General features: G+C 51.1%; 1 protein-coding gene across 10 annotated transcripts; it reads right to left on the bottom strand.

Annotated features, from left to right (window-relative positions):
• Positions 1-2,951: 2,951 nt before the first annotated feature.
• On the bottom strand, positions 2,952-23,387 carry ADRB1 (adrenoceptor beta 1). 10 transcript variants are annotated; one of them, XR_008577958.1, is made up of 4 exons: positions 21,995-23,387; positions 19,623-20,278; positions 12,270-12,324; positions 8,922-8,951 (listed from the first exon to the last, which is right to left on the bottom strand). XR_008577958.1 is itself a non-coding variant. In XM_054832789.1 (3 exons), the coding sequence occupies exons 1-3, from the start codon at positions 23,270-23,272 to the stop codon at positions 3,708-3,710; spliced, it is 1,380 nt and encodes a 459-aa protein (XP_054688764.1). In that variant the 5' UTR covers positions 23,273-23,387; the 3' UTR covers positions 2,952-3,707. The 10 variants fall into 10 exon arrangements, 5 of the variants coding, with proteins under 5 accessions (XP_054688764.1, XP_054688761.1, XP_054688763.1 ...); XM_054832789.1 differs by lacking the exons at positions 8,922-8,951; positions 19,623-20,278 and adding an exon at positions 2,952-3,754; XM_054832786.1 differs by lacking the exons at positions 8,922-8,951; positions 19,623-20,278 and adding an exon at positions 2,952-4,209.
• Between the last annotated feature and the right edge of the window lie 103 nt (positions 23,388-23,490).

Below are 23,490 nucleotides of genomic sequence, written 5' to 3' on the forward strand. Positions count from 1 at the left end.
ACCCACAGCGCTGCCCTTGCCCCACGCACAGGCAGCAACTCAGCAGGGCAGCTCTCGGCAGAGACCTTTCAGTGTGAGCCTGCAGGCAGGCTCAAACCCACAGACAAGTCACTTCACACCCTGCCCTGCCCTCCTCTCCCCCCCTAAAATGCCTCTTTGCCCACAGCGTGGGGACCCACGGGTCTGCGGGTGAGAGGGGAGAAGCAGTACCCAGAGTCATCGGGCTGCAGAAAGTACCCAAGAACAAAAGATTAATTTTAATGTCCCAGCTTTGAGCAAGCTTGGCCGTTAGCTTCAGGAAGTCTTCATCATTTATGCAGAGGAGGAAGCAGATGGAAATCACAGAATTAATTTGATCTGAAGAGATTGTGTTCTGGAAAAACACACGTGTCAGGCCCCATTACTCGAGATTGCAGGCGCAGGGACAGGATAAGCCACGCGTGGCGTGCAAGCGTGAGCACGCGGGATGACAATTGGCGGCATCAGCTGAACCGCACGTTTCCTCACGCAAAAGACCCAGGTCAGCTTTGCACGGGGCTGTGGTGTGCCCCGGGCTGGTGGTGATCAGGGAGCTGTCCCTTCCCTGCAGCCGTGCCCTGAGAGGATGGGTGAGATCAGAAACATCCAGGGAAAAAGGGAGAAGAGGAGGGTCTGGAAGGGCAGTTCTGGACCTCCCCAGGGATGGAGAGCCCACGTGGGAGTCACAAGTCTCCCCTTTCCAAGGCCCTGCAGACCATATGTGTGAACTCGTAGCTTGAGCTGCGTTTCACGTCACAGGTAGCAATGCAAGTCCCACTTCTCACTTCTGTCCATTGCACAGCGAGAGCAAAACCACGAGGTGACAGCTACGGTGACAGCTATAACTACCCGACACGGCGCCAGGGCTTTTTAGCGCTCTGGGGTTTGTGCAGAGGTTGGCGGAGGTCGCAGCAGGCTGTGCTGCATTCCCCTCACTTTATAATTGCTCTTAGAAACATCGAGTTCAAGGATCATTTATTTTGAGCTTCATTCCCCATGCTGCAGACGCTGACACTGGTGGCTTTTTAAAGGGGATGTATCCAGTCCCTTTGGCTAAATTCGCCTGTGGGTCCTTGCAGCCAGAAAGTCCACCTGGTCTTACAGCTCACATTTAGGATGTTTGCAAAGGCAGGCACAGTGCAGAAGGGACACCGGAGAGAGCTGCAACTTACCTTCCACCTTCCATGGCCAAGAGGCTCCTCATTCAAGACTGCCACCAAGTTGGCAGCTAAAACTGCTCTTGGTATGCACTCACTCCTCCTTTATGTGATATTGATGGCTTGGTAGAGAAAGAGTTCATTTGAACTCTCCCATCTCCCCCAAAGCAAGGCACTATGTTTTGTTGTGTGACAAGCAGACACAGGACCTCTCCATGACGCCTTGGCATGATCTCCACATGCTCTGCCCCAGCCATGCTGCAGTGCAAACCCGCGACAGGGTTTGACTTTTCTTCTCAATGCAGAGGAACCCAGGAGCAGCAGCTTTTGGGAAGTCAGAGCCAAGAGACTGGTCTAGAGGGAGCTGAGACATGTGTCCCACCATGGTTTCAATGACACTGAGAAGACAGGCCAGTGACCAAGTACCAAATGAGGTCAGGGAAGGAGGTTTGATTTCCCCTTGCAAAATGGAAAAATGTGGCAGACCACAAAGCCTTGCAGACCGCAGCAGGGTCAAATGCAGAAATGTTCTTCTTGTTCCTCGGTCTGGCACCATGGTGTAGTGCTGTGCTTCTGCATGGACTCAGCACAGTTCCAAGGCCAAATGCTGCACATGGAACAGAGCCACAAACTTCAGAACAAAGCTAATCACAATGCACGTGTTTACCACCCTTGTGCCCCGAGGGAGTATAAATAGGCTATGCATTAATTCACACCAATGTGCTGATAGGCTTGTAGCACAGTTTGGGTCATGGACTGTCGGGGAGTTGTAACTCAGGTGTACTTTCTAGTTCTCCCTTTCCTCGTGCGAGGGGCTGCCTTAGTCTATAGCTGCCAGCCCTCCAAGTGAGAAGGGTTGTTGCTGCGAGTCTGAGACATGTTAGACAAAGGAAATGGGAAGAAAATTCCTCAGTTTATCCACAAGGCTGGTTTCACCTGGAAAACTCGCGTAATTTGAAGTGCCACCTCTGCGCTAGCATGGACAGAGGAGGGAGAAACGGTGCTTTTCACTGTCAGGTGGAAGAGCATCCAGACCTTTCTCCTTCTCTCCCCAGGCTGTGGTCCTGCAAGCGTTCAGCATATTGCACCTAGTTAATGTGCCGTGGGGCAATGGGGGCTTGGAGAGAGGTGGTGCCGAGAAGCTCAAGTGCCTTCTCCCATTTGGCACGGTTCAGAGCAGCGTGCAGGGTGCGAAGGGGGTTAGCGAGCACGGGTAGCCTCTTGACCTGCTCTAACCAGAGCGCCTACCTCTCTCTCAAAGCAGAAGCGTTTTCTAAAATGCAGCCACTACTTGAAGTGACCCCACAGGCAATTTCAGATAGTCGTCATCATAGCCTTGAAGTAGTTGAACAGTTATTGGAACAAGTGCATGATAAAAGCGTTTCCACCCCCATCTACCCAGCACCACTTTTGGATCCCATGATTTCTTCCTTGTTTAAAATGATTCAGCCATAGACTCTCAGATAGTCTCTGTCTGGTTAAAAATAGTTGCTTGCCTCTTATGGCTTTAGCATGGTACTGTCAACTGTAAAATGTTCCACCTTCCAAAAAAGTAGAGTGAAAAATGAAAGTGAGCTTTCACACATCATTACTCTCCACAGTTAGACCTCCAGAGCTCATTCCAAACCCATCAAAGGAGGAGAGAAGAGCTGGGAGGGCGGGCAAGCGAGATGCTCGTGTCACTGCCTGGTGCCCTGTGGGTCCTTGCAAAGCTTTGCCCCCTACGCAAAAGCAACCAGGCTGATGGTTCACTCATTTCCCAAAACAGAACACTAGTTTATTTTCAAGAAACATTTATTTGTTGGATTTCTGGAATGTAAGAAGAGCTTAGTCATCGCAGCTGGATGTCTCCTGATGTCAGTTAGGGGAAGAGGCTCCAGCGGGGAACCAGTATAGCCCAGTTAGCTGAGCCACATTCCACAGCCAACCCATAACACTGGGGCAGGAGAGCAGGAGAGCCCAAGAGCCCGTCAGCCACCTCACAGCTCTTGCACTCTTTAGGCATGCGGATCACTGATGGGTTTGTACAGTGTGACCATTTGGCCTGAACTGCATGTGTTTTGGGGTAAAAAAAGGGTAATTTGGTTGCAGTAGTGGACAAATGGTGCAGATGGGTTATTTCACCTGGCTGTGTATCACTTGAAGTTTGAACGTGTGTGCATTCAGGCCCAGGTGCTGGAGAGCGTGCGGTGGGACCTCTCTGTCACAGAGGTGTCGGCAGGGTGGTGGGGCACAGCAGAGCGATACATGGAAACTGCTTCAGGTCCAGCCTGCGAGGAGACAGACGGCGCTCCTGCAGTGCCCGCAGCCAGCTCCTGGTGCTCCTGCTCAAGGAGGGAAGCACGGCACAGAGGGAAAGGCTGAGCTACAGTTTGCCCCATGGCTCCAGGTCAAAGAGCCACTTGCAGTCAGCAGTTGAAACCATCATCGTGGCTTCTCCTGCCTGCTGAGCAGCAAACAGCCTTGGTGGTGTTCACCTGCTCCCAGCGCCGAAGAACTTTGGAGAAGCCAGAGGAGAGGCAGAAGTATCCGTCACTTTTCACTGCACACTTCACAACAGCAGAAGCTGGCTTTAGAGGCTGTATGACAAATTGCTGGTTAATACCCACATTAATTCATTTTTTCTCTAAGAATTGCATTTGCTGTGCATGCCAAGCCTTCCTCTGCTCTTTTCCTCAAGGTGATATGCTAAATCCTGCTCCCTGGGCCATGGCAATCAGCTATTGCTGGAATACGATCAAGCTGCAGATGGCAGCTGTGGAAACCGCAGGGACTCTGCATTGCTGAGCACCACGGTCAAATCCTGGCCAGCATCAGTGGGGCAGGATTTGACCACAGAGTCAGACCTCCCACAAAGACCTAAGTGAGCCAAGTGCTGCAGCCTGCTTGTGGGGTGGCCTCAGCACCTATCTGTGCCCCAGGCATCACTCTCTGGTGCTCCTGCTGTCTTTATGAGGTCCTGAAGCATACCTGTCACACTGCCACATCGCCTCATATTGATAACTCCATCGTAAGCATTTGCTCTGGGTCACTCCTGACAAGACAAGGGATGAGACTAGAAATTAATTACTGCTACAGAGAAACAAGTGCAGAAAGGGTCCAAGTTTTCTAGCTTCAGATGCCTACTTGTGTGCCAGACCCCAGGAAACAGCTGTGTTGATGGGAAGGGATGTTTTTCACAGGCCAACAATTTTAATGCACGCCAGGCCTCATGCAATTTTTCTTTCCATTTACAATATTATGTATTTTATATGATAAAGTTTGAAGTGAGGTTTTTGTGCATGAATGATACAGTTTCCATAATATTTTTTCATATGCAGAGACATTTTGTTTTGATCTCATGGGGCATGAGTCAACTCCTATTTGAGGCCACTGGAGTCCTTCCAGTGACCTTCCTGGAGCCTGGATAACTGGGCAGCCGAGGTCTGACGTGTTGTAGGTGCAAGCTAGCATGACCTGCCAAGGCTCAGGGCAGTTCACAAGAGCAGGTCAATCAAAAAAAGTCTAGATCAGGAAATTACGCTGACAGCATTCAGCATGCTGAGTGCAAAAACAAAGTCTCTGCCCTGGAAATGCACATGCTGCAGCACCATGAGCCCCCCTGGACATGTCGGCAGCAGTGGTTGTTCAGCCCCAGAGTTTGCCCATCCAAACTGGGTACCAAGTCCCTTAATCTCAAGCCTGCAAGAGTCAGGGTGAGCTACAGGAGTCATTTGCCTGAGCTCCTTGAATGGAACAAACATGATCCTGGCTTGCCTGGATTCCACAGGCCAGGTCCTGCACCCTTGCAAAAGCAGCAGCCCTGTGGACCCGACTTGCCTGCTCGGGACTGCTGCCTGCACGATGATGCACGATTACATGGCAGAGCTGGGTTCACGCTCTAGCATCATTTCCCATGAAAACCTCTAGGCATGCAAGGGTGCTTCCCATGAAGACCCCCAAGACCCCCCATGCAAGGGTGGGATCCCACGCATATTCAGGCAGGTGTGCATCCGGTATGCATGATTTTTTTACCCCATTAAGGACTGTTGGAAGAATAATTTTTTTTTTTTTTTTTGGTAGGAGCAAGTTTCAGGAAATACCAGGTTCCCCAATTCAGCAAAACTCTGGCAATTTGGCTCAGCTCGGAAAGGTGCCCCTGTTCTGCAGGGCCAACAAGGAAGAGAGCACACCCAGACTCTGCAAAACACGCATCAGACCCCAAACGAGGAACAAAAAGGTCAGGCCCACAAAGCTACTCATAGAGCATCCTCACTGTTTACGCAGCTTACACATCAATAGCTCTGTTACTGATGAAGAGCTAGCGAGAGGTGTTTGTGCCATGATGCTCAGCACACAGCACTTCTGCGGCTGCCCAGAAAGCGGCCGGTGCCGTCAGTAAATGGCATCGTGGAGAGGGTCGGAGCAGGGAGTCAATGAGAAAGGTCCAGCAGGTGGTAGCCTCTGCCTGGCTCTGCTGCCAGCCCTGGCAGGGACACGGGTGTTCTGCAGGACGCAGGGCTGCAGCCCCTGTCCGCATGGGCGGCTCCTGCACCACCGGGCCTGCTAAGGGAATGGCACATGATTTGGAAATTAAGCAAAATATGTTGTGTTTATGAAACAACTCTTAAGAGTTTTAAAAAGGGACTAGCAATGTTTGCACACAAGCTGGACGGACTGTAACACGGTGCATGCTCTGTTGTGTCAACTCCCGCACCTGCATAAAATATTTTAAAAAATCCCCATGAAATGAGAGTGCCAAACTGAGTCTCATCAGCCCTGTCTCAGTGCTCTCACTGGAGCCACACTGAACATTTTTGCTAAAACGGAGCTGCAGGATGCTATGGAAAATCTCTCCAAAGAGCCTCTGTTCACGTCTGAGGTTAAGGCTGGTGCACAGCAGGGCGTGGAGCTGGGGGGGAGCTGGTGTCGGGGCAGCCTGGGTGCAGAGCCCTGCTCCCGGGGCCGATCGAGCACTCTGGGGGAAGAGGGGAGACCTTGGAGGGCGTCCAAGCCTTGCAGCTCTGCCACCCGCTGCCTGTGCAGCGCAGGAAGGGCAGAGCAGCAGCCTCGACCCCCTCTCAGGCAAGGAGGAGGCATGACCAAAGAAAATGAAGTTGCATGAAGCAATTTCTTTTGCTTTGCCAAACTACCAGATTTACCAAATGTGCTTTTCACTATGTGTTTTGGTTTTCTATGCTATAAAGTTTCTGGGTCCCTTCTTAGCAACACATGCTCTCCTTTCTCTCGTATCACTTGCAGAAGGTCCTGCCTGGACCGTGTTTGCTTGTAGGATGACACCAGGATTCAGTCCATAAAAGGTTATTGACCTGGGAAGACAGAGTTTCTAGAATTTAAGGGCTGGGCAACTTCTTGGAAACTGCCTTATCAGCATGGCTACAAGCTGGAGCTTTAACAACCCTTCCTGAGCTGCACGTCTCTAGTTCCTATTCCTGCAGTTTGGTATTCGTCTCTGTACACGTATGCTTATTTTGCAATTCGTTATTTAAAACAGCTTTGGGCCAAGATTGTCACAAAACCATGAAGCCAAGCTCGATTACTTTGCTGTTACTGAAATTAGGTGTCAGCTAAGTCCCAAAGCAAACCAGTAAAGGGGAGCAGATGCCTGTGCGTAGACACTGCGTGAAGGCTGGTGCCATGAACCTCACATGTCCTCCTTCGCTGGTGGAGAAGGGAATGGCCGGGGGGGGGCTATCAGGGGTTGTTATCAGCAGAAGGAAAAGGTGGCAAAACAGGAACAGAGAGGCACTGACTTCGCGTAGCAAGGAGTGTCACCAGGGTGCACGCTGGTCTCTAAGAGCGGTGGAGGAGGACTGAGAGGGAATGGATAAATCCACTGTGGGGATTTAAAACAAAACCTGACGATACAGTAAAGTCTGCTGGAAGCATGATCTCGCACTTAGGCAGGGGCAGACTTGCTCTGAAGTATCACAGGGAGGGGTAAACCCCAGGGGGGTTGCAGTGCCTCAGGCTTTCCCCGCCGGAGCAGACCTGGCAGCCCGGCTGGAGCTGCTGCCCCTCGTCCTCCCTCCGCCGGTGCCTTGGCCCAGCCCAGGTTTCGGCCGCTGCACGGCTGGGCAGTCTCCATCCCACTTGCAACTGGGGGAGGCAACTTTCTGTAGAGAGCATGGGCTTTGCATCTGGGATCCAGGCCTCGTCCATGAGGGGACCTGAGTGGGGACCACTGGCAGAAGCCGGCAGTGAAGCCCCCAGGAGCCGACGGCTCACCCGCTGACCCGCTGCCCTCGCCGGGGCAGGCTGCTCAGCAAAGCTGGCATCTGCCTGGGAAACGAACGTCCACAGAGCCACAGACACACAATGCCGGTAACTTCACCTCCTGAGTCGCTGCTATGATAATTCTGTTTGCTCACTCTTAGTGACTGAAGCAAACCATAACCAAGAAAAACGGCAGGATTATCCTCCAGCACCTGTTCCCACTGAAAGGATTATCATAGCTGGCTGTGCCGGATGGCGACCTCCAGGTATCGCCATGAAAGCAGCCTGAGCAACATGGCAACCCACCAGAAGAAGGCCTCCCTCCCCTTCCGGATGCCCCTTTCGCAGGTATTTTCAGCACAGCAGCTGGAGGCTCCTCACAGGTGAAGGCCAGTCCATGTGGATACAAGCGTCGGTGCTTGCATGTCTCCAGCACACAGACTTGCTCTCCAAATAGCATCGTCTCTTGTTTGACTAATGGGGAGGTGGTGTGAGCAATATGGGCTGCAAGCTGCGGGGCTCAGAAGACAGACAGCAGCTTTAAAGTACTTCAGAATAAGTTTTCCTGATCATCGTTCCTTGTACTTTTGCTGTTCAAAGCTCAGGAGCTGACCCACTCACCTTACAACATGTAAGGGCTTTGTTATGCAGCATTTGCATCCACGGTACAATGGTATGATTAATACTGATGTAAGAGCTGTTTTACTGCAGAATGAAAACATTTGATTACAGAAAAAGAGATCTTCCTCAGAGCTGTTTGTTTACATGGGAAAGCAGGAAAACCAGAGAAGGTCCAGAGACATTTTGGAGGGACTCAGCTCAGCAATGGATGGGTAGCTCAGGCAACAGGAATGCAACTCTCCTGTAGACAGAGGACATCTGTTTAACCTCACCTTCCAGACATGAAATCTGTCCCACTGTGCCCTCTTGTTTGGCTTTTTGGGGGGATTGCCTTGAATATCGAGGTTAGCTCAATTGCCTATAGTTGCTGCAGGGTTTAGCAGCAGTGCCCCGAGGGCTGGTTCTGCGCTGGTCGTGAAGCCAGGGAAAGAGTCTTTGGCAGAGGGGACGGATGCTCTGGAGCGGAGGAGGTGGCCAGCATCTTCACACCGGTGGGCATGACTTAAGTGAGGGAGTTTGAGTGTAAAAGAAGTCTCATGTGCCACTGGCGCCCCGGGGACAGGCCCCTCTGGTCCTGGGCTGTCGCACAAGTGTGTAATTCCCTGAAGCAATGCTAACGTACTGCTGTCATCACGCTGCAGTGGGGTCATGCAGGCCTGGGAGCTTGGGCTGTGACCCAGCACGTGTGCTCCAGCACCAGATTAAGTGTCCTGGGCCCCTTCAAGGTCAGGTATCTCCCAGTGGTGGTAACTTTTAATCCCCCATGGAGCTGCAAGGAAGGCATCAAGTCCCTTAATGGTGCAGAGGGTTACTGCAACTGCCCCAAGGTCTCTGTGACATGAGCTAACTCCTCTCTTCATCATTCTTTTCAAGAGCACCCTCCCATTCCTTAAGCAGAGGCCTTGGTGAACGACTTACTGCAGTCGCAGATGTTTTTTTCTATAATGGAATGTAACATTAAACTAAACACTGGAACATGGAGACAAACAAAGCAAAAAAATCAGGGGCCTAATCCTCAGCTTGTAATGATTTTTGCAAAACATTGTCAAAATTAGGTTTTATTGGAACAAAAATGTATTTATCATATCTGTCAACACTGGAAAATTATGTTTAAATTAAAACTTTATTTTAAACCCTGAAGATGACCCAGAAGTGATATGATATTTATAAATAGCTTACCATACACCACAGTATAAAAAGTACATTTATTCTCTTGCTAGTGAGTCAAATTCATTGTTATATATGAGACAGGAATTTGTTTTACCCTTCTGACTATCAAAACAGAGAAAAGAATTAAAACCACAGGGAGGAGAGCAACAACAGCCCACAGGTCAGAATCTCCTGTGAAAAGGACCACAGGAAAATGGTCCCCATGGGAAAAGGCCACCCCAGTGCCAAAGCTTGTCTAGATCTGGGCCAAGACCAGGCAGTACCAAGCAGCAGAGACCTCTGATCCCCGCCGTTGTGCACAGGATTTCAACCACTGATGTGCTTAAAAGCTGTTCTCAAGCCCTGAGCCAGCCAGGTCCCCATTTTTACTCAGTTACGCTGTGGATGGGTGGCTCTTTCCAAAGCCCTTACCCTGTTGTTTTTGGCCACAGCTTTGACAGGATGGCAGGACTGCAGATGACTTCTTGTGCCAGCTTAGCTTCAAAGCAAGAAATGTCCTGTGGCCCCGATACCAAGCACCGCAAAGGCTCTTCTGACAAGGCTGAACAACGCACTCCATAGGTTGGGCATAACACTAACTATGCAGCTCTTTTACCCGGCCAGCAACCTCCACAGGGCTGCTTGATGCTGGTGCCCCCCCTGCACGCTCACCATGCTCCTCATGCATCTCGGTGGCTCACGTGCCATTGCTCACCTACCAAGGGGCAGAGCCCACCTGGGTTTTTAGGGGTGCTGCGATCTCAAGCAGCCTGACTGCAGTCGTGAGGATGCCTCTGCCAGAGGAGACCAGTGGTAAGGGCTGACATCCCCTCCTCCCCTACCCAACAGCTGGGATTTAGAGAACCTCTTACAAAACCTCCTTTTTACCAGAGAGGGGATCAGAAATATTCTCCTTGGATATTTCAGTCTTTGAACCTCAGCTAGAGGAGACTGCATTCCTTCGTCCGGGCTTCATTAATATCCCATAAAAAAAGACAAATGTTCTCCTTTCCTGGGGCCAAGCAGAGTCAGTGTGCTCTGCTCTGGTCGTGGCGGTGGCCATATGTACGATGGAGATGATGGGCTGCAATACAGCAGCACAAATGGAGCCTGTCAGGATGCTGGCTAGCTGTAAACCGTGCAGCAGCCCAGCCTGCTGCTCCTGCATGCGATGCAGAGGCCATCACTGAAGTGCCAGGGAGCCAAGGACATAACTGTGGATAATGCTGCGAAGCCGCCCAGAGAGGGGAGATGGAAAGCTGGTGGGGAGAGCTGAGCCCCGGGTGGCAGGAGGCTCTGAGCGGCAGCGGCTGGGAGCTGAACAGTGACATGGGGAGATAAGGCTCGTGATGGATGGACCTCAGAAGGTTTGAAGGTTTTTGTTCCATTTGGATAAACAGTCAAATATTCATACAGATAAGCTTCAGAAATGCATCTGATCTGAAGCCCATTGTATCTTTAAAAGCAGGGCTGGAAATAGAACAAGAAAACGCTGCCGGGGCCTCGGTGGCTCCTCGGCTTTCCTTCACCAGCACAGGCTGTCCAGACCTACCCGTGCAAGCAAACCAACAGTTAGGACAGCTCTAACTGTCAGAGCCCTCTGGAACCTCAGGCATTCAACTGGGCCTAAGTATCAACCCTGCTCACAGCCTGGGGGGTGGGGGAGAAGGTCCCTCACTTGGTCACTCTCTGCACCTCGTGATCTGGGTCCACGCATCTGCTCTGGGTGGTTTAAAACATTGTTAAGGAAACGCCCGCACTAACACTTGTGTGTATCTTAACATGTCTGTTGGCACAGAGTTTATAGATTGCCTGGCACCTCTTCACCAGCAGTTATACCCACAGCGACCATCTCATTGTGTGCAAAGATCTGCAATAACCTGCTGAGGAATGGTTGCTGGTGGCAAGAGCAGACAGCAGCACAGATGATCCTGGCAGGCTCCTGCCCACCTTGTGCACGGTGCTCAGACCTAGATGAGGGCTGCAGGCAGCACTGAAGAGGACCAGCAAGCATCCTGCAACTTTAAATTGCAGCGTTTGAGTGGAGTGCATTTGGAGAGTGCATCATTTCCTTGGAAATAAATTATAATGTTCTTTACTCCAGCGAGTTTCCTTGTACCATAAGTTGTTTAAACAGTTTCTCATTATGCATTTCCCATTCGGACAAAAAACAGACCAGAGAGCCTGAGGCATCAAGGCTGGTAGAAAAACGGAAATCCTGCTCCGACCATCTGAGCAGGCAGAGAGCAGTTCCCCGGCTCTGGACAAGCACTGGTGGACCCAGCGAAGGTTTGGGGCAGCAAGGGGCAGGGGACACCAGCAATCATTTCTGGCTCTGCAGAAACTCTTCAGGTGAGCTGAACACCTTTCAGATTCACCTTTGAACAACTCCTGGTCAGTTATATGGGGTTTCTGTCTGAGCACCCCCCCACTTTGGATGCCTTAGGGAGGACCCAGCTCCAGACCCCAAGGGCAGAGCAGCAGAGGCTTTCAGCAAGCCAAGGGAATCCACCCCATCTAGGGTCAACCGCTTCCCCCATGTACCTCCCCAGGCTTCCCAGCTTGCTATTTATATCTTTGCCCCAATGAGTCATCCCCCCCCCCATCCTCCCCCCAGCCTTAACCTCTTCCTTGCCAAGCAGTGTTTGGAATTTACAGGAGAAAGTTGTTTATGTTATATAGCTTTGTAATAGTTTCCTCCTACACCACCTCCCTTCCTTCCCCAATAAAAAGCCCTACGGTGTGCTCGGCAAAGCCCATAAACAAAGGAGGGGTTTGGAGACCCAACCAGTTTTTGGTGAACCCAGTGTGGAAATAATGTCTCTCTTGAAGGATGTTAAGGCCTTAGCTCATAATAGTAGGAAACTAGCGTCCACCCTAAGTAAGGAATTGCCTACTTGCAGCTACCTAGCATAAAACACAGATGTCCATGCAGCAGGCCACAAGTCATCGCTGGACATGGCGGGGTCAACCTTGAATGTTTTCCTCACCGGTCCAGATCGCATTGATGGTAGTAGCCTGGTGTGCTTGCTAGGCTCCAAATACTTGAAGTTGTGACAAGTGATGAGGGAAAGGAGAGCACAAAGGGCAGCAGTGTTTTGAACTCACCTAGACTGATGAACAGAAGCAGAAGGCAATGCAAATCCATTAGCCTGACTGTTCCCTGCAGAGGAAAAACAGGCACACAAAATCCAATTCATTATTCTCTTTCTTATTTAATGCTAAGTAAGTCATTGAACTTTACTACTTGATCTATCCATTTTCTTTAGTAGTAGGGCTGCAGGAAATCTTTCTCTTCTCAAAGGGGGTTTCAAGTTTCTCGCTGATATCATGTAAAAAATACTTGGAATGTATGAGTAAAAAATAACCGCATTTCAAAGGGAGCTTGAGCCATGCAGATAATGATAATTTTTCTCTTCTGAAGTGCAGAACCAGAGAGTGGAGGTCCCTGGGAGCTCGGAGCACCATTGTTCTTCTTCCAGGGCGTTATCTGGAGACGGGCCCTGCGATAGACTCCGCTGAGGCCACCAAATGGATTATCTGCTCAGAGTGCTAATGGCATGCATTTGACAACATCAACCACTTAATTTATGAGGTGCCTCATAATGTAAAGGCGAATAAATCCATACCACACAAAAGTCCAAGCACATCCGGTGCAATTAAAAAGTATCTGATCAAAGCCCAGCCTGCTCTACAATGCCACTTTCTTAATTATGGCTGTGTAGAAATGTTCCACCTTCCTAAAAGGCACCTTAGCAGATTTTGTACAGTGATGGCAATGTTATATAATGAGAAGTATCTTAATGGAAGCTATCCAGCACTGAAATGATTCCAGCCTTTTTATCACTGCATTCCTTGTTCCCACATGAGTGAAGTGTGCAGGAATAAAAGCAGTTAAACATCATCCACCAGAAGACATGCATGACGGGGATTACTCACAAGTCACTAACAGCTCAATGGTACCCGTCAGTGTTGGGATCCACACAAAGACATTGTGCAAACAGAGCTGCTCTTCCTGGGGAATTGATATTTCACTGCCCATGGCTCATTGCCATGTCACCCTCTTGCAGTTGGGGACAGCTTAGTGCTGTCACCCGGTTGCTCTTTCAGCTCCCCTGATCCAGATCTTTGCCAAAAATTGAGGAGTCTGTCCCATGCTCTTCACTGTGGTACAGTAACACAGCAGATAATCAGACTTAAATCATGTTTTTCTTCTATTGCACCAATATTTGTACTAAACTAATTTTTTTTTTCACTTTTCACATGCAATGAGAAGTTGAATAGCTTAGTCATTAAACTCCTGAATATAACATTCGGAGTGGCCCCTGAAGGGAGGGAAGGTTTAGGTGGTGAGTCCTGCTTTTCCAGCGCAGGTCAGGCAAAACAACAGGCCAGAGGGTGCTGGTCTGCATCTCAGATTCTGCAGCATCATCACCGGACATGAGGTTTGTGATCGCAGCGATAGATCCAAACTGGGGCCTCTACCAAAACAGATGATCTCAGCCCCACCACTCCGCACATTCCCATGGCCCTCGTGCCATTACCCATGTTTGTGCAACCTGCACGGATCAGCTGAAACAAATGTTTTCTGAAAGGGCTGGTTTTCGGCCAGAGGAGCCCGTTGCCCACATGGCTGTGCAGGCGGCAGAGCCAGTCTGGGCAGTGGGACATGCAACGGAAGGGTGAGCACCAGCCCTGGCTTGGATGGGCTGATGCCGAGAACTGCAGACCTGCGTACACCCCGTTGCCAGCTACCTGGGAACCACCTGGCAGTGAAACAGGAGCAAAACCTCTCCCACGGATGCTCTTGAGGTGGTTTAGAGCAGTGTTACAATACCTGTTGTTCCTGGCAGTTACCGCAGCAGCAGCTGCCTTGCGCCCAGTATTACATAAAAGCTCCAAAAAGCCCGAGTATTTGACGTGAGCTGGTTCATGAGCAGATCAGATGTTCCTGCGTCAGGATCTGGGATTTTGGGCGCAGCCTGGGCGCACTGGTGTTGTGGCTGTCCTGGTCTGGTGATGGGAACCTGCCAGGGTACTGCCGATGCTTCAGTCGGGGGGGGGGGGGGATGTGGGGGGTGTGAGCAACAGTCCCCCCCATCGCCCCTCCTGCCTCCCCCTCGCCTCTGCCACCGTACCACAGCGAGGGCAGCTGTCTGCCAGGGAACGCATCCCACACCGTGCTTCACGTTGTAAGCGAGCTAATTGAGATTTTATTTGAAGGCTCCCAAGTGAGTATTTAGGGGAAGAACAGACAAACAAAACATCCCTCCCCGAAGGCGGGCTCCGGAGCGGGTGAGCCGTTAAACAATGGGAGCGTTGTGGGACATCTCCCAGTTTACCTGCTCCAGTCCAAGAGGAAGTGCTCCTCCCTCCGCAGCACAATGGCGGGTCAGCCGGCCCCGAGGGGGGACACAGGCTGGCACACACCTTTGTGTCACAGGACTCCTCGGGGGTCCCCTCCGATGCTCGGGCAGTTAGAGGGGGGCAGCCTACACACCCAAATGGGAGCAGTGGGGGCACCCTGAGCTGTTCCTGGGGGTGGCTGGGGCAGGCAGTGCTTGCCCACCACCGTGGCTCGCACAGGGCGCCAGCGGCATCTGTGACTCTGGCTGGACCAGTCAATGAGGGGCTCTTCATCTGCACGTGGAAACTTTAACCCTGAAGGCTGTTTTCCCTTCCCCACTAGGAAATCCTGCCAGGCACTTGTCTGAATTCCTTCTTAACAAGCGCTCTTTAAATTTTGGCCACAAACCACTGTTTAGATTTTACCACCTGGCAAATCTTTTGTCATGAGCTGTTGTGTTGTCCCTGCAATTTTTCCTTGCAGTGGCAGGATATTCTGCAGTCTGACTTTGAGGGAGGGTGGCTGACAGCCTCTGAGGGGGCTGCGGCACTCGCCTGGCCCCGCAAAATGACTTGTTGGTAGCCGAAATATTTATACACCCAGCAACTGCTGAGAATTTGAGCTCTTCAGTGGCTCTGGCTGCCTCTTTGGGGTATACACTTAAATCTGAGTTTCAAACTATTGTGTCAATGAGCTTAAGACCAATTATCAAAATAGTTTTGGTAGGAAGAAGTCTAAATACCATGGTCTTGAGAGAGCCACTGGGCCAGGCATGCAAAGGTACATCACCGCCTAGAGACGCACAACAGTGGCCAATGGCTGGAGCACCGAACTAGTAGAAAATCCTCATTTATCTCGTTAAGGACAACAGGATTCAGTGCATTACACAGGATCAGAAAGGAAAGGCACACCATTATGTCTGAGATGTGCTGCTAACCATGGCAATGTCAAAAGTCTTGGTGAGCTTCTGTTTTCTGCTTCAGGTTGTGGACCTGCAGGTCAGGACTCATTTCCTATTCGTCTGGAACTTTTGCACTTTGGTGCAGCTGGTATTAATAACTCTGAGCATCAATCCTGGAAGGAAAGGGTACAACCAAACCCAGACACTGCCCGACATCTGGTACAGTTCACGTCTGGATGCAGACTGCTGCCGGGGCGCAGCCGAAAAACTCGTGCTGCTGGGTGCTAAGGCCGAGTGAGCAAACGCCACCACGAAAAACCCAGGAGCTGAGCAGGCGGGAGCGAACCTGCGTACCAAGCTGCCGGTTTTCATGAACCAGGAAGCCGATCGCCAGTTTACATAACAAACCCAAACACTTTTCCATTTGCAGCTCGGCGGGCCCGATTCTGTCGCTGGTGTTTGCAGGACGGAGCCATGACTCAGGGGAGCGGCGCGGCCGGCAGCTTGCACCAGCACGCCCGGCACAGCCGAGGCAGTGCGGGCGCACCCTGCACCCTGCAGCACCCGTGCATCCGCCCCGCAGAGGTGACACCCCGGGGTGCCACGGGGCACCTCCGGTTTGGCACCATGCCAGAGGATGATGGCTCCGGGCTGGGGGAAGGCTCTGGGTCCTGCAAAACTCAGCGTAAGCTGGAGCCCCTCAGAGGGGAGGGGGAGATGCTAAGGGGGAGGCATGTGTCCTGGGAGCCATGGATGGCCAGGGAGCTGCGTGGCTTTATGCTGGCTGAGAGGCTGCTCAGGTGTTCTTCAGCCTGCTGCTGTTATCCAAAAAAGAGGAAGAAAAACTTTCAGGGATGTTTGGGGCGTGTTCCAGCTGCCAGTCCCTTGGTGGCACAGTCCTCCATGGACAGTGTCTTCCCTCTCACACTTAACCCGCGTTTCTGTAGTGCATCTGCCCGGTGCATCCCTATCCAAACTGGCTAGACTTTCCCAGTAAAAGGCAGTACCCATAGTTTGGCAAAAGATGCCCCAGTTTTTGCTGTTTACAATGATAACCTTGCGTTTGCTCGCCAGCATCATCTTTTTTATCCTTTTCCTGTCTCGGTCACTTTTTTGAGCGGTTTGACAGCCTGAAGTTACTGAATTGCACAAACAAATCGCCTGCTGTTACCACGGCTGCTCCTCGCGGACGGGCAGGCGTACAAACATCTCAAACAAAAAGCATATCGATTTCTTCTGCGAGACGACTATCACAAACATTGTTGATCTTACATTATATGCAATTGTTTATATAAAGAGAAAGACTCCTTACTTCCTCCTGGGGTGTTGGGGAATTTGGCAGGCTCTGAAAGCGAGTCAGTGGTGCATAGGGTAACGCTCCTCAGGGGGAGTGTGCTTAGTGCTATTGCAGGAGATCATGTTAGTGCTTTTGACACGATCAAACAGAAAGTTCCAGCTGAACAATGAGTTTTTAGGATGAAAAGCGAAATGTTAAGAAGGTGTGTACGTCTCTCTGAATTTGCTTCATTTCACTCGTTGATGTGGCGGTAACTGAACTATTTTTAGGTATAATCCTTCAAACAGAACATGACTTCTCCTTTCTGATTAGTACAAAGCTGGCTGCTAGTCAAGGGATAATTATTTCCCAACACATCACCTAACACGCACCAGCAAACAAAACACTCATTATTCGAGCTATCCAGCGTTAACTGTTGTTTAGCAGTTAACATTTTCTTGACAGCTTTGAATAGGACTAATTGCTCCAGCTTCATTAGCAGAGGTCATTTACTGCTGGTAACAATACTTTTCTGGAGATACTCTCTTGTATAAGATTAGATTATCAGGTCAAATTCTGCTCCCAGTGGCAGTGATGCCTGACCGCATTTGGCCTCAAGAAAGTCTGCTCTTTCAGTTCATAGCTGCACAATTTCCAGCCCTGCCGCTGATATATGACATAAAGGAAGTAAGTGCACTCCATTGGACGGGAAATTACAATAAATTAGGAAAGTGTGCAGCACAAGGAAAGTTTTCAAAATAGCCACTTAAAAGTTATTAATAAAGCGTCGACTGCAGATAGGGTTTAGGGAAAAAGAAAAGCTGATAAAGAAGTTGTCCTTCTACTTGAAAACACGTGCATACCCAAAAGGGAAAGCAGCATTTGCAGAAGAACCAGTGCATGCTATATCACAAACACCCGGCTGATGCTGTCAAATACCGTGGGCGCAGTTCAGATCACAATTTTAAGCCACATTTTTTGCACACAGTTTCATTCGTTCATCAGTTACTGCTGGGAGCTACAGTTAGTTAATGCTGACGGTCGCGGTCTGAAAGCGCAGTGGATTTGCAGAAGTGCTTTTGTGCAGCTCTCACCAGTGCAGAGGTACTTCTGCAGGCACTTGGATAGCGCGCCGTGTCTGAAACATCCTTACCTTTCCTGAACACACAGAAAAATGAAGCCAGGCTTTCCACCCGATATATTGCCATTTAAGCACGTGGAGAGATGCAGCCTGCTTTTCAGAAGTGCTGAGCAAACACTGCTCAGAGCACAGCCGGCGCCTTTGAGAATCGGGTGTCTTGCATGTGGAAGTCTCAGGCACCCTGGCCAAATAATTTTCTCCGAGTGGATTTCTGTTTTACCTGTGTGCCCCTTTCCTGCGGCTCTTTGCTGTTACTTTCCTGCCCACGTACGTGTGCAGCCGCATGCCTACCACCTATACTTTCTAACTTGCAGCTCCAATTGCTAATCCATGTCTGGTTTTCGTCAGAAAGAAATATTCGTTGTGAGTGTTTGACTCATTGCCTCCGGAGTATTTCAGCTGCCCTGTAACACTTTTCAGAGTGTCCTTCTTCTCTGCGGAGAACAGCCTGTTCTGAGCGGGATCCACGGCAGACTGCTCGCCAGCAGCCTCCCCTTCCTCGCACACGTGCGTGCCATATGTCCTGCTCTGTCCACACCGCTGCTGTGCCACCATCTTTTTTACATCGTGTAAGACACACCAGCATCCACCATCCACGCTGCCAGGTGGGTTACAGAGGGACTCGACACGCCAGCCCCAACTCTTCCAGCAGGTCGTCGACTGGCCGAAACTCAACAGCAGACAAATCCTGACCACTTTGCTCACACAGCTGGCCACTGAGTAAAACTCATCCTACCTTTCACCTTCTTCACGCCATTACACTTGTCCAGGGGAAGCATGAGCCAGCGCGGCTACTCAGCAGGAGTAGATGAGCAAGTTCTGGCCATAAATTTCCTACCTAAGGACCCTGTTGAGCTCAGACTTTCATCACTTTTTGAAGTCTAAGGACATGAGTGTTCGGATGGGTAAAATTATGTGAACTGATTCATGAGACGAAGACCCAAGTCCATTAGACTGTCCCACCCCATGCAGCAGGCAGCTGCTGCCCCAGGATCCAGCACCCTGCTGAGGACAGGGGCTCAACAGCCACTTCAGCTCCCAGCTGGGTGCTGGGGCCAAATCCTGCCCTGCCCTACCAAGCAGGCAGGGACCCGGTCCTGCCCTGGCTCCCTGCGATCCCCAACATGCAGGAAGGAGGAGGGCAGCAGCGCTGCCTCCCCATCCCGTCCCAACCCCGACGTGTGCAGCCAACACCTTGCTGCAGTTACTGGCGTCAGACATCGCCATCCCGTGCACCCTTTTGGTCCTATTGCCTTTGCTGGAATCACAGAAAAAAACAGATTTAAAAAAAAACCAAACCAAAAACATTCAGGAGCAGAGCCTACTTCATTTAGCACCTGATCTGATGTCACCCCGTCATTTTAAGGAGCCCATTTCACTATTACCAAGGGAGACAATATTAACTGCAGCTCACATTGACCACCAGTAACATCAATGGAAAAGTATTAGTTACTTCCCTGGTCCCTTCATTTTGTCTTTGCATAAAAGGAGTATTTTTTCTCTTTTCCTGAAAAGACATCATTAGAAATTGCAAAAGACAAATTCCTTCATATTTAAAACAAAAAAAATTAACAAACAGTTTCCAAACAACTGAACAAACCGTTGGCCACCACCCTAAAGAACTGGCTTTGGGAAAAACTCTTCCTGGGAGCTGATTTCTATTTGACTATGCTTCTGAGTTTAATAAAGCTAAAAATGGTTTCACTTTTATTCTGTACTGCCTTTTTATTGCTCTATCTGCCAGGTATTCATTGCAGTAATGAAAAACTTCATGAAACCACAAGGATACAGCATACCTTCATAAAGCAATAAAGGATGACAATCTTTTGGACCAAAGCTGCAGTGCTTCTGTTCACAGTTCCTCCTTCCTTGGATCAGTCCAAAATATAACATTCAGTTATGATAATCTGGCCCCCAAGGAATACGTGACTGTCGGCAGCACACTGACGCCACACTGCACATGACCATTAGCTTTGTAGTTTACAAACTAGGTAGTTTTATTTCACCCAGTGACAACAGAAGAGGTTTCCCCTGATTTCAGCGGCGTTTAAGTCTGTCCCAGAGTCCGATCCTGCTCCAGTTATGCCCCAGCCATTCCCTCAGAGGTCAACTCCTTTTTTATAGTAAAAGGGAACAAAAGTCTGGACTCCTGCGACCAGCTCCCCAGCTGCCATCTCCCCTTACAGGGCACGAGCCTCCTCCTGCTGCTTTTCAGGCAGGGGTCTCCTCCAACCTCCACACTCAGCACCGGGACCCAACCCCACCGGGACGCCCACCGCCCACCTCGCTTGGGCAGGATCAGGCCCACTGTCGGCACGAGGTGGACTTACTTGTGGGGTGGCGTGTACTGCATATGGAGATTTCTTTCTACTGGAGACCATTTTTAGCTTTCGAATTAAGCATCCTCTGTAATCTTAAATATTCTGGTCTCCTGACTCCTAGATGCGCACTCCTAACAAAAAAAAAAAAAAAAAAAGGAAAAAAAAAGAGTATATTCCAGAAAGGAATAGTTACAGAAAAAAAGTGTATTCATTATCAGAGTGGAAACACCTTGTCTTTAGCCATTAATTTTAAGGGAAGTCAGCAGACCTCGGTGCAACAGGAACACAACCTTATTGGGTTTCAAACACGTTTTTTAAAATACTGTGTCAGGAAAAGCCATTAGCTAGAGTTGTATTGGTAATCTGAGCCATCTTTGGAGAAAAACAAATGCTGTTCTTCCCATTATAGGTAGGTATTGTTTCAAAACCTATAGAGACACGCTTGCTTGTGCTGCAATGGTATTTATTGCACATAGACCAATTACTTACACAGTAGTAAATTGCACCAGAGTATAAATATGTTATAAAACACACACAGAGAGGAAAATGGAAATGACACACAAGTGCTAAAATAACAGCAGATTCACGTGGGCACTTGGAAATAAAAATAAAAATAATAAAGTCCCTTAAGATATTTTAATTTATAATACAGATATATTTACAGTACCTTCATAAAATAATATAAAAAAGTCACTCTCTCAATAAAACTGTAACAGATCAGACAAAACCAGAAATCAGTTTCAGGGGCGGTGTTATTCAAACCTCCATCTCATTTTTAATTTGCGTGTGTGTACGTGTGTGCAAGTAACATCTTCAAATAACTTTACAACTCTTAACACTGTGCAAAAAACGGCTTTGTCGGCATTTTAGAAAAATGTGCAGTAAATTTTTGTTGTTGCCAGGATTTTTTTCCCCCCCCGTTCATTTGTAATTACAATGAACAAGCTGCAGAAGGCTCCTCGCCGCCGCCCCCCCCCCCCCCGGCTTTTTCATAAAATACTACTAGTGGTATGTAAATATGCTGTTTAATATAAACACGGTCCGTTTATTCCCCTGTACAATATGCACAGTTTGAGGTAGAAGTTTCTCAGCCTGACAGCTATCGTCTGGCTGAAGGAGATAAGCACTATAACTCACTGCTTGCTGATGCAGAGGGAAAAAGCACAAGCGTGTGGGTTGGGGTTTTTTTACCCCCTTTCAGAATATACCTGTGCTCATCATTACTCATGATTTTTCTCCATCGCTACTCTGAGGAAGAGGGGAGCACAGATACTCTGAGCTTAGAACTCATCCTGCCCGTGGGTCCGTACTCTCCGGAGCACCTGCAGCACGGACCCCGTGCCTCCCCCGAAACCGCCTGGTGTCGTGGGTGAGGGAATGAAACGCGGGGTGTCTGACAGCCCCGGGCGAGGCGGGGGACGGCTGGGACCCCGGCTGCAGCCAAACTGGGCGGCCAAATGCCAGCACCTCCACACTCAGGTTGAACCGCCAGCACGGTCCTGGGACACCTCACCCAAGTGGAGGGTGCTGCCACAGCTCCTTCCGAAAATGCTTCTCCTAAATATAAGCTGGCTATCTTTGGGACCGGCTGTTTATTTTCTTTGTTCTCCAGTCAGTGGGTTTCCTGTTTGCTGCAGGTTCAGATGAGGTATGTCGTACACAAGTTCACCTGCTTTAATTCCTAAGTAAACACCCGCTCTCTCCCCGCTAAGACAGGGATCCGCTTTGCTCGGCATTAGCCTTACCACCGGGCAGCTGCCAGGGATTTCTCTGCTCCTGTGTGTCTCCCTGCCTGCCTTTCCCCCTGCCCCAGCTCCAACGCGGCCCCCCACGTACCCCCCCTATACCTTGGACTCCGAATCGGACGTTTTGCTATTTCTCTCCTCCAGGCTGGACTCGCTGCCGCCCCGCGTGCCCCCATTGCAGTCGGACCAGGTCCCTCCCAGGCTGCGCTCGGGGGAGCCCACGGTGCTGATGAAGCCCCCAGGCAGCCGGGCCAGCTCCCCGCCACTGGCATGCAGCCGCCGGTCAGCTTTCCGGGGGCAGCAGAGCAGCCTCTTGAAGGCCTTACGAAAGTCGGGGCTGCGGCAGTAGATGATGGGGTTGAAAGCGGAGTTGGCGTAGCCCAGCCAGTTGAAGAAAACAAAGAGCCAGTCCGGCACCAGGTCCCTGTTGAAGACGTTGACGATGTTCACCAGGAAGAAAGGGAGCCAGCAGAGGGTGAACACCCCCATGATGATGCCCAAAGTCTTGAGGGCTTTCTGCTCCTTCATGGCCATGATGCGGGAGGTCTTCCGCTTGCTGGCTCGGCCGTTGCCGAGGATGGGCTGGTGGTGAGGGGGCGGGAGCGGCTGCGGCTGCTCGTGGCTGCCGTAGAACCGGCCCTCGCACCTATCGATCTTCCTAATCTGCTCCTTGGCCTCTCTGTACACCCGGAGGTACACAAAGATCATGATGAGGAGGGGGATGTAGAAAGAAATGATGGACGAGGCGATGGCATAAGCCCTGTTGGTGACAAAGTCGCAGCATCCTGGGTCCTGGTAGCACTGCAGCGCCTGGGGGTCCTCATCCCGCCACCAGTGCATCATGATGGGCAAGAAGGAGACCAGGGCGGAGATGGCCCAGACGGTGCAGATGATGCCCTTGGCCCGACCCTTGGTCATGAGGCTCTGGTAGCGGAAAGGCGAGGTGATGGCCAGGTAGCGGTCGATGGCGATGACGCACAAGGTCTCGATGCTGGCCGTCACGCAGAGCACATCCAGGGAGGTCCAGCACTCGCAGAGGAAGGATCCCCAGAGCCAGGTGCCCCGCACCACCAGCGTGGCCCCGAAGGGCACCACCAGCAGCCCCATCACCAGGTCTGCGCAGGCCAGCGAGGTGATGAAGAGGTTGGTGAGGGTCTGCAGCCGCTGCGTGCGCCCAATGGCCGCGATCACCAGCACGTTACCGGCCACGATGAGCAGCACCACCAGGGCCATCAGCAGGCTCATGCCCACAGCCCACTGCTGCGACAGCAGCTCGGCGGGCAGCTGCTTGCTCCCGGGCGGCGGCGCCGCCGTCACCCCGCCGCCGGCGACGGAGCGGTTTTGGGGGCCGCAGTCGGGCGGCAGCCACCCATCGCCCATGGCTGTGCGGGGCGCTCCGGCCGCCGCGCCGCGGGCAGGAAGGCGGCGCCGCCGCCGCTACCGCCGCTACCACCGCTGCTGCCGCCGCCGCCCCGGGCTGCCGCATGGCCCCGCGCCGCGCCGCCGGCCCGCCCCGCCCCGCCCCGCGTCACCGCTCGCCGCCAATCGGCATCGCGGGGGCGGAGCCGAGCCGCCCCGCTCTGCCCGCGCGCTGCCTG

Source organism: Grus americana, chromosome 7 (genome assembly GCF_028858705.1).
Source record: "Grus americana isolate bGruAme1 chromosome 7, bGruAme1.mat, whole genome shotgun sequence".
NCBI lineage: Eukaryota > Metazoa > Chordata > Aves > Gruiformes > Gruidae > Grus > Grus americana.